General features: G+C 37.0%; 1 protein-coding gene across 2 annotated transcripts in view; it reads left to right on the top strand.

The window, feature by feature from the left end:
* The window catches only part of DNAI3 (dynein axonemal intermediate chain 3), a 70,319-nt gene that overhangs the window by 31,181 nt on the left and 24,639 nt on the right, over nt 1-14,499 (top strand). For both annotated transcript variants that reach the window (XM_032151982.2, XM_058439869.1), the window contains 7 exons: nt 121-245; nt 1,619-1,708; nt 3,216-3,302; nt 4,175-4,303; nt 8,279-8,352; nt 11,787-11,931; nt 13,747-13,834. In XM_032151982.2, the coding sequence (XP_032007873.1) occupies nt 121-245; nt 1,619-1,708; nt 3,216-3,302; nt 4,175-4,303; nt 8,279-8,352; nt 11,787-11,931; nt 13,747-13,834 (738 nt within the window). The remainder of the gene's footprint in view (nt 1-120; nt 246-1,618; nt 1,709-3,215; nt 3,303-4,174; nt 4,304-8,278; nt 8,353-11,786; nt 11,932-13,746; nt 13,835-14,499) is intronic.

The following is a 14,499-nucleotide window of genomic DNA, read 5'->3' as shown; positions in this document are numbered from 1 at the left end:
CTCTTGGTCTCCTGTGGACAAAGTGGAAATGAAGAGTGGCTGTGTAGAAAAGCGAAAGCTAGAGACATCTCTCCATGTATAGTTGCTGCCAACTTTAATTTCTACATGTGTTTCCATCAGGGCTAATAGCTGTGTCGGTGGCCGTGCGACTTTCTTTTGAAGACAGAGTTCGCTTTTCTGGTAAATTATTGCTGCAGCCATCACTGATTCTTTTCTGGAGCTTCTCTGACCCTATACACCCTCAGGTAATTTGGGAGAGTTGCCTACGTAGCCTAAATTTTCAAATACTACTTTCATGTTTACCTTTAGCAGGTTTTATTGCAAAGTACTTTATAATCATGTAATGTTGCAAACATTTATAAAGTTAGGCTTTCTTCAGTGCAGAACTTGTCATCATTCAATTTGAGCAAAACTAAAGTTTACAATTTGTTTATTGAACAAATCAACATGCTATCTTTTTCAAAGATTGTAAGAGGAATGTTTAAACTATTTTTAAAACAAACTCTTTTATGGACTTTACTTAAATACTAATTGGTCAAATGCAAATAGATTTTAGTTTCACATGAGTTTCCTCAATTCCAAGGATCACTGGGTAATAAATAAAGGTGAATGTGTGGGAGAGCACTGGGGAGTGGTAGGGACTGCGGCCTTGGAGAGTGCATTACCCGTCTCTAGGCTGGCTGCCCTCTTGTTGCCAGGTGGTCCCGTTGTTAACAGAATTGAGAAATTTGGGATTTTGTGTGAAATCGCCCAATTTTAAATAGCTCAACTAAAACCAAACCAAAACACACAAAAACCCCACTCAAACCAACCAAAACACATAGCAATTCAAATAAAATGAGGCTGAAGGCTGGGTTTGCTACACAGGGTTCTGGTTTCTATGGTCTGCTCAATAAGAGATCTGCCAATGGGTGGGTGGTGTATAGTGTTAGATTAAGTTATTCCAGTGTTTTAAATATAATAATATTTTGTTTCTAAAAAGTATTGCATAATTAAGACTTTCCCTAATAAACCCTAGCCTCCCCTTCTTCCTTTTTCCCAATTCATTTGAATTGAGGTAGTTTTACTGTAATAGATTCTAGATACTTTAATGATTAGAGACCCAGAGATCAAAATGAAAGATCTCTAGCCTTTCTTGTCAGCCACGAAAAACAGAGCCACTCTCTCACTAGAGTTTTCTAACCTTTCTACCCTATAGATCCCCTCTCCACTCCAGGAGTGCCTGGCTCAGTATTCAGCAAGCAACAAAACAGACACAAATCCTGTCCTCACAGATCTTCCCTTCCATGGTTTTCAGGAACACTAATTTCATAGTCTTTTTGTTTATAAACATTGTAACATGCTCCCAAAATAACTACAATTTGTTTCCACTGAGGGGTGGGTTGGGGAATACCTGGGTCCCCTTGAGAACATACTCACGGTCACTCATATGGCCAATGTGCACAATAAAATTCAGCAAAAGCAGCTTTTAGTGCAGAGGCAGAACTCTGAGAATAGACTACACACCTTGCTTATAGATACCTATAAAATTAGACTTTTAACTGTCTTAATATTATTTTCTAGCCATGATCTTAATCTGTTTTCTCATCCTTTCATGAATTTGCTGGGTTTACTTTAGTTAATGCTGGAGAGCCCAGATGACATCTTTTGCTTCAAGTTCTGTCCAAGTGATCCTAATATCATTGCTGGAGGCTGTATCAATGGGCAGGTACTTACAGAATTTTTTTCAGCTATGTATTAATGTAGACAACCTTTGGTAATAAGTTTTGATTTGGCAGTTCCTTGGACTTAAGGATTCAATTCATCAGAAGGAAGGCATGCCAATTGTGTGCCAGACACCACACCGGAATCAGGGTGTTCCTGGTGTGGAACCAGAGACGTGTTACACATGATATCAGCTCCTGAGGCGTTCACGGGGTAACCCAGCTTCAAAACTGAAACAGAACTGGGTGAAATCCATTTGTGTTGCTGGGACTGAACCACATATTGTATAAGATTCCATGGAAGAACAAAAACTACAAGCATTACTGCCTCTTGGAAAAAAAGGCCTCTTCTGAAATTTCCTTGGAAGTAGGAGTTAGGGGATGATCCAGAACTTAAACAGAAATTCACTAGAAAGCATACATACATCACTGAATTTATAGACAGATAGGTAGAGATATATATATATAGATAGATAGATTGTATATATATATCGATACTGCTTACTTTTATCTTTTTAAGTTATCTAATATCAAATTTAGATCCTATCCTCCAATATCCTGTTTCTCTAGTGAAGCAAAACAATCGTAAAGCTGTTTTATGGTCAAAGTTTAAATCCATTGTCATTGAGTGGGTTTGACTATCAAAACGGTATATGATTTTTGTGTGCGTGGTTTGAAAAACTTCCTTGTGGTTAAAATGTAAATGCCTGCAGCTTCCATGTCCATTTATCCAGAATCAAAATAACCAGGAAAACAATTTTTTCTCCCTCAGTTTTGTTCAACAATAACTGAGGGTCATAATGACTCAGAGCCCATCCTCCAAGCCCTGCAAATCCTGAAATGCCTTTTTCACTCATTACAAAGGCAATGGGACTTTATTTTAGAATATTTCAGAAAAGCACATGATGAAAATAAAATCACTTACAATTCTGTACTCCTGACATTTTGTTAAAACTTTAGTGTACTGAAATACCTTTTCGTCTTTGGAAACCTAATTTAGGGTTGAATATCTACCTTATCCTGACTTTTTTTAAAAAAATGGCCATCTAGATACATAAGAATTCAGAGTTGGCCATAGTAGTCAATTAAATAGAAATAATCACTTCCCAGCCTTCTTTGGACAGTCGGGTGTTTGTACTCAATTCTGGAGTATGGGCTGTTTTTTCCTGGGTCCAAAGCAACTGTCCCTGCAATCACAGGTCATCTCCAAAAACAGGAAGAACTTTTCCCAAAGCAAAGGGAATTGCATGACATTTATTTTGGATTTTTTTTAAATACTGGCATTTATTAATGTAAGCACAAAAATGAAAGTGCTAACGATACTTTTACAGAGAAGAAAACATTCTTTTTATATTAGCTTTAAAAATTGCTGACTTACTTAAGATATAAGCTAAATTTGATTATCCCCTAAGGTGATTGACTTATCAGGCTACAAACCAATAGTTAAAAGAAAATTAAGACCCAATTAGATATTTTCTGAAAAGGTTATGATAACATTTATTTCTGTTTTAGATTGTCATGTGGGATATCACCGCACATGCAGATCGCATAGAAAACATTAAGGCAGGTGGTAGTAGAAGTAAAAAAGCCACACTGAAGGTAAGCTTTTTATAACATTTCACTTGCAAATTTTTTCCATTTGAGAGTTTATGGAAAAGTACATAATATAGTTGCCAAGGCTAATAAAAACTCAAGAGAAAAAAGGAAAAAAAAAAAAAGAATGTTATTTCCTAAGCCTTCACCTGTGCTTGTGAACATGTTCTGAATCACTTTTATGTGGGCCCTTGATTAAAACACAATGAATCAAGTTGCACCATCTACCCAAGGATGTGAAGTTCTGTCTGGTTGTTATTGTTAAATGAAATGAAGGGACCGAGTGATTTGCCTAAAGTGAGGTGATTGAAAGAGCACTGGACAGAAGAGTGGATACCCAGGCTGTGGACTATAGTCCCGTGAGTTTGGACGTGCCACCTCACCTCAGCGGGATAGCTTTTCTCATGTATAAAATGAAGGGGTTATATCATATTTGATGATAACATACCATGATTTTGTGGGGCTATGCATTCTGTTAAGAGGCTTGAGAAGATTACTCCATACCCACCCACCACATTACGCGTCTACTCCAGCCCAGTTCTTCAGCCTTAACATCAACAAGCCTCTTACCAAAGAATGGTGAGATGCAGGCTTCTATAGGCACAAAGAAATACTCCTTCTAAAATGAGATGTCTCATTGATTCTTTATGGAGTAGGTCAATAATACTTGTTAAGTTTAGAGATATAGTCTTAGACCAAACTGAAGGGGAAAGTAGATAATCCTATTACCTAAATATATGATATATAGAAACACTAATTTATGTTTTTCCTTGAACTGGTATATCTCTAAATTGTTCATTTTAGAGAGATGAGTAAAGTATGAGTTCATTCATCAGCCCTCTGAAATTAGCACTTAACTTTCTTTTAATATTTTTCAGCCTATGTTTCTCCTTGAACCAGAGAGTAATAAAGAAGCAATGTATATCAGACACTGTGCAGTCTCTTCAATAGAAAATGGACATAAGAAAGTAATTACAGATATACACTGGTTGTCTGACACATTTGAGGTGAGACTTGGTGGCCTTATGCTTTTCTCCTGCTGAATTACACATTTTCAGATTTTATCAAAGAAGATGTTTCAAGTCAACAATTCATTTACACTTAAATTGTGAAATAACCAGGAACTAAGCATCAAAAAATGGGGTTACTGTTGCCAGACCAGTATCTGAGTTGGAGTAAGAATAAGGCCAATCTTTCAACTCAATTGATTTCTAACTAAAAAATGTGGGTGGTGTCAACACTGGTATAATACAATAGTGAAGAAGATGAGGTCTTGATGTGTAAAAATGAACTGCAAATATTTTACACCCTTAGCATGGATGAATTTAAGATTTATGATCTCAGATATCTGGGGGAAGGGAACCCTAAAGATCTGTGACATACCATGTAATTTTGCTGGGCACAATCTGGAATTGAGTGTGCTGAGAGGCTGGTGGGTGAAAACTAGTTGTGCAGTCCATGATCCCAGCTGACTGCTCGGCTTCTGCACTGGCGTTTGTCTTTATGGTTGTCTACTTACTTAACTATAACCTCACAAAGCATGGGATCTGTAAATTTGGAAACTGGCAAGTTCCCCAAATGTTTCCCTCAAGGGCATTAAAGATCTACTGTGTACTTTGAAGAATTAACAGGTGAAATATCAAGAATATTCTGAGAAATTAGAGTTGTAAGAGGTGATTATCATTATACCAGTTGTAAGAGGTATTCAAATGGATGATGCAAAGCAATGATACTTTTAAAAGTCATAATGAACCAAAATAAATAGCCCACATATAGTTTCTGTGATATATTAAAAGTTTACATATAATAATGGGAGTTGTAATACAAGTAAAGGAACTTCATATCACTTCCATTTCAACACACACCATGCATGCAATTTAATTGAGATGATTTTAAATTTAAATGAAAATAACAGGCTGGGTGCAGTGGCTCACGCCTGTAATCCCAGCACTTTGGGAGGCCGAGGCGGGCAGATCACGACGTCAGGAGATGGAGACCATCCTGGCTAACACGGTGAAACCCCGTCTCTACTAAAAATACAAAAACAAAATAACCTGGCGTGGTGGCGGGCGCCTGTAGTCCCAGCTACTCCGGAGGCTGAGGTGGGAGAATGGTGTGAACCCGGGAGGCGGAACTTGCAGTGAGCCGAGATCGCACCACTGCACTCCAGCCTGGGTGACACAGCGAGACTCCATCTCCAAAAAAAAAAAGAAAAAAAAAAAAGAAAGAAAAAAAAGAAAATAACAAATCATAGAAAAATACAATAAATCAAAATAGAATACCAGACTCGAATGAAGATAGTTTTCAAAGATGATTAATGTTGAAAGAAACCAGAAAGGAATGATTGACAGATTCAAAATATACACATATAAATTTCTAAATTAAAAAATAATGAGAGGCTGGGCATGGTGGCTCATTCACACCTATAATTCCAACGCTAGGAGGCTGAGGCAGGAGGATGACTTGGAGTTTAAGACCAGCCTAGGCAACATGGCAAAACCCCGTCTCTATTTAAAAAAAAAAAAAAAAAATTAAATAATGAGAGGGATAAAGAGAGGTTAATTAATGGGTACAAATATACAGTTAGATAGAAGAAATAAGACCCAGTGTTTGACAGATTAGTAGGGTGACTATAATTAACAATAATCTATTATACATTACAAAATAGCTAGAAGAGAATAATTTGGTTGTTCCTAGTACAAAGAAAATAAATATTAATATTTAAGGTAATGGATAGCCCAAATACCCTGATTTCATCTTTAAACATTATATGAGTGTATCAGTATATCACATATACCCCCCAAATATGTCCATCTGCTATGCATCAATAAAAAAATTAAAAGTAAAGAACAAATAACAAAATGGAGGAAAATATTTGTACCAAATATGGTAAATATAAAAATTTTTTATAAATAAGCAAAAGACATATAAAATAAAACAGTAAATCAACATGAAAATCATTCAGCCTTTCTAATATCAAAGAAATTAATAGTAAGGCAACAATAATGTGCCATTTTGGATTTATTTAATTTTTAAATGAAAAATTTGATTAATATGTTAAAAAGAATAAAGTGGTGAAACCAGAACACATTGCTGATTTCAACATAAAACTTTTGGAATGCAGTTAGTCAAGGTGGTTCTTAAGTCATCCAGATTTTCAAACTGTTTGACCAGTAATTCCAATTTTAGAGAATTCATACTAAGAAATGATCCAATTTGTATCTCTAGATACAAAATTATATGCATACCTTGAAAAATCATGTCAAAGTGTTTCCATGAAAGAAGACTGGAAGAGAATATATGGGAGAATTATATATGATTTTAAAATATTCTGTTTTCCAAACTTCTATAATACTGTTATGTTTTTGGATTTTTAGTCATTAAAACATAAAACCCCAGAGCAAGCACATCTCTGGGGTCTCTGACTTCATTATAGCAGAAAAGCCTCAGTAGAGAGAGAGGTAACACCATGCAGGTTCTGGAATGAGTGGAAGTTGGTAGTTCAGGCCACAGAGATGTCCATCAGATTTGTGGTTGCCTGGCTTCTGGATGCCTGCAGACATGACCCGGGTGCCACCTATACCTTCTCCACCCCTGTTTTCACCTAACTTCATTTGCTGCTAGAAGCCCCACCTCTATTTATTATTTTGCTCATCAGTTCTATCAGGAGGTTAGAGAATTGGGGAAAGTCATGTGTTTCCCTCTCAGTTCCAGAGTGGCATCTTCACAGGTTGCCTGAAAGCCTGATGCCTCCTTTGAGAGCTAGTGGGTTGGAATTTTGGACCTTCTAGGACCTGAGGAACCATAAACCCTCCTGTGAATCCTCTGTGTGCATGCAGAGTTATGCCCATAATTACAAAAAGGTCGGGTCTTACAACAGTCATGGCACACTTTTATTTGGTGTCTCATTTAACACTTAGCCTCTTTCCCATTGATCGTACCTGCTTAGCAACCTCATAAAAGCACCTAAGTTCGACTGTACAATTCAGTGAAAAACTGACAGAGCCTACATTTCTAATAATAATGGATAATGAAATGGTGGTATATCATCCGTATATTATAAAAGGATTAGAATAATTTATGAGGCTGGGCGCATGGCTCATGCCTGTAATCCCAGCACTTTCGGAGGCCGAGGTGGGTGGATCACTTGAGGCCAGGAGTTCCAAACCAGCCTGGCCAACATAGCGAAACCCCATCTCTACTAAAAATACAAAAATCAGCTGGGCATGGTGGCACATGCCTGTAATCCCAGCTACTCAGGAGGCTGACCCAGGAGAATCACTTGAACCTGAGAGGTTGAGGTTGCAGTGAGCTGAGATTGTGCCACTGCACTCCAACCTGGGGCACAGAATGAGATGCCTTCTCAAAATAATAATAATAATAATAATAATAGTTGATGAATATATAGGTAAATGTTCAAATTATGTGGAGGGAAAAATCTCAGTATAAAAATTTATATGCATTCTAATTACAACTATGTAAAAATGTTTCTCTGACAAAAGACTAGACAAGAATATGTTGCAGAATTGTGTTTAATTTTAAAACCTTCTGTTTCCCAAACTTCTGAGATAGTGGTATGTCCTTTTTTTTTTTTTTTTTTTTTTTCGAGATGGTGTCTCCCTCTGTCGCCCAGGCTGGAGTGCAGTCTCGGCTCACTGCAAGCTCCGCCTCCCGGGTTCACGCCATTCTCCCGCCTCAGCCTCTGGACTAGCTGGGACGACAGGCGCCCGCCACCACGCCCGGCTAATTTTTTGTATTTTTAGTAGAGACAGGGTTTCACCGTGTTAGCCAGAATGGTCTCTATCTCCTGACCTCGTGATCCGCCCGCCTCAGCCTCCCAGAATGCTGGGATTACAGGCGTGAGCCACTGACCCTGGCCGGTATGTTCTTTTATTAACATTTAAAACAGAGAAGAAAAGAATTTAAAAGGTAAATAGCTATGAGAAAAACAATTTTATTTCTCTTTTATTTTTGAAAAATAGATTAACAGAATGGGCTCCGTCTTTGAGAATCGAAGTGGAATATGCTGTCAACTTGTCACATGTTCAGCAGACTGGTAAGTCTTGTTTCAAACATTTCCTAATATGATTTCATACATGGTGTTTTTTCTTCGATGCTCCTAAAATCAGTGCCTTCTTCTCCTTAATATTTATGGTAGCAATTAAATCTAATATAACTAAATGAAAGAATGTTATGGATTGTTGCTAGCTTAACAATGGTTTTATAGAGGTAAATGTTATCTAAAGAAGAATTAACTGAGCTTTGTGGTTGATAACGTTGTATATAGCATTATCCATAGTTCTTCTTCTTCACATTCTCATATTTGTAAATTTGTAATATATGTTATTTATATTCAATTTTATCTAAGAATTTTGAAGATTACAACATTTAATTAGGAAAGCCTCTTTTTAAAAGTAGAAGAGTTTTTACCTTTTTATTGTATATTTATAAAAAGTGTTTTCATAAACAACTCAGTAGCTACGTTGAAGAAGATTTACTTAAATAAAATTACATCTCCCAGTTTATAGAACTGAGAATTCATAATGAAACAGAAAATATGAAGAGTAATATCATTATCTAGCATCCAAAAGCTGGACAAACTTTCCCATTCCAAATAGCTTTGACCCCAGTGGAAACAATGACACCATACGCCACAGAAGAAGTTGTGGAGTGGCAGAAGAAGGCACAAGTGATGTTAGTAGCAGCCACGGGCCAGGGATGAGGGAGACATGATTAATCCTGTGAGCATGTGTTGGGGAAGATTCTGTGACTACAGGCAATGAGAATTGACTGTGGCTAACTTAAGGGGAAGAAATAAGTTTATTGGAAATAAATGTATTGGATATTTATGCCAATACTCTACTGGGTGCTTTAATAGGTTAACTATTTTTATATTTGCAACAACCTTGAAAAATATTTACAGATAGAAAATATGAGGTGCGAGATTGCACCATTGCACTCCAGCCTGGGCAATAAGAGCGAAACTCTGTCTCAAAAAAAAAAAAAAACAAAAAGAAAAGAAAATATGAGGCTCTGAAGGCAAATTCATATTCCACTTATAGCTGACTAAATATAGAGTGAGTTATATATAACACTACTGAATGTCCTATATTGTAGCTAGTAAATAATGACATTCCTGAATCAAAGGAAGAGCTGACTTGGGCCTTGGAAACAGCCCCAGAGATTTGGGTAGCAGGAACAAATGGCCAGCCCCTTTTCTCTGAATGAATCAGTGCCAATCATTGTGTCCCGCTGCTCAAGATTCAAATTAACTGGAAGGGGTATGCCTGGCTCCCACTGTGTCATGAACCCATCCCTTTAGCCAGGGAAGAAATGACAGAGCACCTTGAGTGACGATCCCAACCTGACTGCATGTAATGGAGAACGGGGTGGTTCCCCAAAGAACCACTAGAATGCCCTGTCTCTACTAAAAATACAAAAAATTATCTGGGCATGGTGGCACATGCCTGCAGTCCCAGCTACTCAGGAGGCTGAGACAGGAGAATCACTTGAACCCAGGAGGCGGAGGTTTCAATGAGCTGAGATCATGCCACTGCACTCCAGCCTGGGTATTCCTTGTCTTGTTGGGTGCCTACTGTGTACAAAGCACATTATATCCAACTCTGTGTATGTTATTTTCACTATATCACTTTTAAGATTATGTGACTTTGATGAAACACCAAAAGTGCAAGCAATGAAAGAAAAAAATAGATAAATTGGACTTCATCAAAATTAAAACTTTTTGAGCTTCCAAAGTTACTACCAATAAATTGAAAAGACAACCAAAGAATAGGAAAAAATATTTACAAATCATATATCTGATAAAAGACTTGTATCCAGAATATATAAAAGAACTCTTACCATGCAACAATAAAAACCCAAATGACCCAATTAAAAAGTGAACAAAGGTTCTCAGTAGATATTTCCCCAAAGAAGATACACAAATGGTCAATAGGCACATAAAAAGATGCTCAATATCATTAGCTATCAGGGGAAGGCAAATAATGAGACCTAGAATAGCCAAAACAATCTTGTCAAGGAAGAAAAAGTTGGAGGACTCACACTTCCAAATTTCTAAACTTTCTACAAAGCTATAGTAATAGAGACAGATGTACTAGAACTAGCATAACGATAGATACATAGATCAATGAAATAGACCTGAGACTCCAGAAATGAACCCATACATCTGTGGCCAACTGATTTTCAACAAGGACGCCAAGACAATTCAATGGATAAAGAATAATCTTTTCAACAAATGGTGCTGGGAAAACTGGATATCCATGTGCAAAATATAAAGTTGGATTCCTATCTCACCCCATATACAAACGTTTAAAATGGAATAATGACCTAAATGTAAGAGCTAAAACTAGAAAACTCTTAGAAGAAAACATAGTCACGTATCTTCATGACTTTGAATTGAGGGGTGATTTCTTAGATATTACAACAAAAGCACAAATGCAACCCAAAACTACTTTTGATGAAATACAACTTTATACCCACTACAATGGCTATAATCAAAAGACAAAAGGCAAAAAATGTTGGTGAACGTGTGGTGTGAAGATTTGGATAAATTGGAGTGATTACACATTGCTGATAGAATGTAAAAATGGTGCAGTTGCTTTGGAAAACTATCTGGCAGTTCCTCAAAAGATTAAACACCGAGTTACCATTTAACCCAGCAATTCCAGTCCTAGATACACCCAAGAGAAATGCAAACATACACAAATGTTCACTGACAGCATTTATAATAGTCAAAAAGCGGTGTTGGGGGGTGCGGAATTCAAATTTATTTATCAAATGTACTGATGAGTGGATACATAAAATGTAGTATACCCACACAATGGAATATTCATCAGTAAGGGGTAACGAAGTCCGGATACGTTCCAGCCACAACACAAATGAGCCTTAAAAACATGCTAAGAGAAAAATGGCAGTCACAAAAGACCATATATGATTCATTTTATGAAATGTCCAGCATAGTAAAATCTATAGAGCTAAGAAGCACATCAGTGGTTGTCTGGGGCTAGTGGGATGGCCTGGGAAAAACTGCTAATAGGAAGTGACTGCTAATCTGCAAGAGGTTTTTTGGTGAGGCGGGAGAGTGTGATGAAAATCTTCTAAAATTGATTGTGGTGATGGCTTCCCAACTCTGTGACTATATTGAAAACCATTGAGTTATATACTTTAATTGGATGAATGTTGTAGTATATGATTTTTATCTAAATAAAACTTATACTTTTAAAAGATTGCATCAATTTCAAACTCAATTCTCATATGTTATTAGTCCCAAGATGAGGGAGGCTGTTAATAAACAGTTTAATTCTCTAAAATATAAAGTACAAAGCTGTCTCGTTTCATAAAAATCTTAGTTTCAGATACATTAAAATATAGCCATGGTCACAATGCTAATATGTAACAGCATTAATGGTAGTCCTGAGGCTGCACCTTTTGTTTGTACTTAATAAAAAATATATATAAACTTTTTTTTAGCACAATATGTTTTTGGGATATTAGACCACAGAAACCTTTAACCCCCCAAACAACAGAGAAAAAGAAGGAGGAAAGTATTGAAATTCCTTTTGATGTACCATCTACTTTTTTGCATCTAGATCTGTCCTGGAAACCTCTCACTAAGGTAAGTAATGTGGGGTTTAGTCCATCCTGTTTGCATAATACACTATTTACTTTGCATGCATAGACATACATATACACACACTCTCTAAAAGTAGAGCAGCTCAAATTAACACAAGACTGTATAATTTGTGTTTATTCAACCAATAAATTCCTTGATTGAGAGGGTTTTTAGTTTTATTTTATTTTTAATTGATACATGTTATTGTATATATTGCATAATGATTTACACAGATTTACTTTGAAAAGTTGACAATGAAGAAGTATATGGTTGCTGATGTAGCTGATGTTTGCAATATACAGAAAAAGGGAGCAGAAAAACATTTCAGTCATTCTAACTGTGCCAATAACAATGATAGGTTTCAGAGTTCCTGGGAGAGCTTCAAGCTGTCATTATTTTTTAATTATTATTTTTGGATTCAAGGGGTACACGTGCAGGTTTGTCCCATGGTTATATTGTATAATTCTGGGGTTTGGGCTTCTGTTGAACCCATCACCCAAGTAGTGAACATAGTACCCAATAGGTAGTTTTTCAACCCTTGCCCCCCTTCTTTCCTTCCCCCCTACGAGTTATTTTGATGCCTCTTTAGATCCAGGCAGAAATCAAAATCATCATGGACTCAAGATTGATATTTCATGTATAAACAAGCCACAATTTCCAAATGGTGTGTGTAATAGTTATCCAATAGCATGTCAGTTGCCTGAAAATTGGTTGGTGCTCAAGTTAGCCCAGAAAAGCTAATTTTCCTCTCTATTGTAGCCAAAATTCTGCATATTTGGCCTATCAATAGAAGGAACTGGTATTGTTCCTTCTGTACGTTTTTTGGGATATTAGACCACGGAAAGCTTGATAATACCTATGACCAAACAGAACTGAAAATTAACTGAATGAGAAGTTGTTTGTATTTATCTCACATAGCAGAGCTTGAAGAAAAGCAGTTTTAATTTGAGAAAAATATGGCTATGGACAAGATATGTGTGGAAAATATAAATGGACTTCAAACTTGATGGCTCTCTTTCTTTAGAATGTCTAGTTTTTAGTTTAAACTTAATACTTTTCTTCTGATTTATAAATATCACAAGAATTATATTATTTTGTATTTGCTCCCAATGGAAGAGAGAACATGGAGGAATAAGAATATTGCTGAGATAACTGGGAAAGAATTGGAAAGAGAAGATTATAAATTTGGGGGACTGGGGGTAGGATCTACTGAGCTATGAATAGTTCAAACAAACAACCCCAAACTCATCTAAGAATAATTGCATAGCATGTGAACAAACATCCTGAAGGAGAAAGGGCTGAGGGAGCTAGGAGGGAAAACTGTGAAGTGTGACAGTTTCTGTTTCCAGCCACCAGGATGCAGTGCAGGCCCAGGGCCTTCTGGAACTCCAGTGCATGTGTTCCTGAGAGGACTTGGAGGTGGCCAAGCAGATGCAAGGTCCCTGCACAACTTTCTGGGGTCTCATTTAACTGAAAGATTTAGGGGACAGGGTAACAAGTTATTTTATATTAAAACTACTAAGGATGTATTATAGAATACAAGACAAGACATTTTTCAGAAAGAAAATGACACATGAGAATTTGGGATGTGGAAATGTGTCCTCAGACAAGCTCCTTTCTGTAGCTGGGTTTAGAAATGTGGTTTAGGTGCTTTCCATGGAGAAAAGAAAGTAGAAATTTGAGGGAGGAAAGGGAAGGAAGAAAAAAAGGAGGTGGGTTTCCTTCAATATGGGAGCAGAAGGGAAAGGCAAGAATAAATTACCCAAGGATAATTTCCGGATAGGTGGAAATAATCTTTGCTATATGTTCTCCCAAAAGGTAAGGCTGTCCAAAGGTGAAACAAGTTTAGACCACTGTCCAACCAAGATAAGCCTGAATGAAGACCATCTTCTTTGCAAAACACAAGGTAACTGCCTTTGCTTATTTAAAAAAAAAAAAAAAAAAAAAAAGGCCAGGTGCGGTGGCTCACGCCTGTAATCCCAGCACTTTGGGAGGCCTAGGCAGGCGGATCACGAGGTCAGGAGATTGAGACCATCCTGGCTAACACGGTGAAACCCTGTCTCTACTAAAACTACAAAAAATTAGCTGGGTGTGGTGGTGGGCTCCTGTAGTCCCAGCTACCCCTGAGGCTGAGGCAGGAGAATGGCGTGAACCCGGGAGGTGGAGCTTGCAGTAAGCCGAGATGGTACCACTGTACTCCAGTCTGGGCAACAGAGCGAGACTCCATCTCAAAAAAAAAAAAAAAATTTACTAGTTTGAGTGTCAGTAGCTGATTATGACTAACATGAGTTACTCACTAGGATAGTCTAATTTGTAAAAAGAATACAGAAAATCAAACCCTCCAATGTGGAACTTTATAATGGCAATTATAGCTATTGCCAACACATTAAAATTGCCTATACACAAAAAAGATTCAGTTCATTTCAGCTTCTCAAAATATTTATTGAGCACATTTATGTGTCTTCAAAAACTCATTACATTAAAATAAAATGAAACCCACTTAATGAATGTTATGTGCTCAAAGAATAATGCTATAGGATGGAACACATCTGAAGTCTAGTAAAATAAGTT

Source organism: Hylobates moloch, unplaced genomic scaffold (genome assembly GCF_009828535.3).
Source record: "Hylobates moloch isolate HMO894 unplaced genomic scaffold, HMol_V3 SCAFFOLD_5, whole genome shotgun sequence".
Lineage (NCBI taxonomy): Eukaryota > Metazoa > Chordata > Mammalia > Primates > Hylobatidae > Hylobates > Hylobates moloch.
This window is presented reverse-complemented; position numbering and strand designations above follow the sequence as displayed.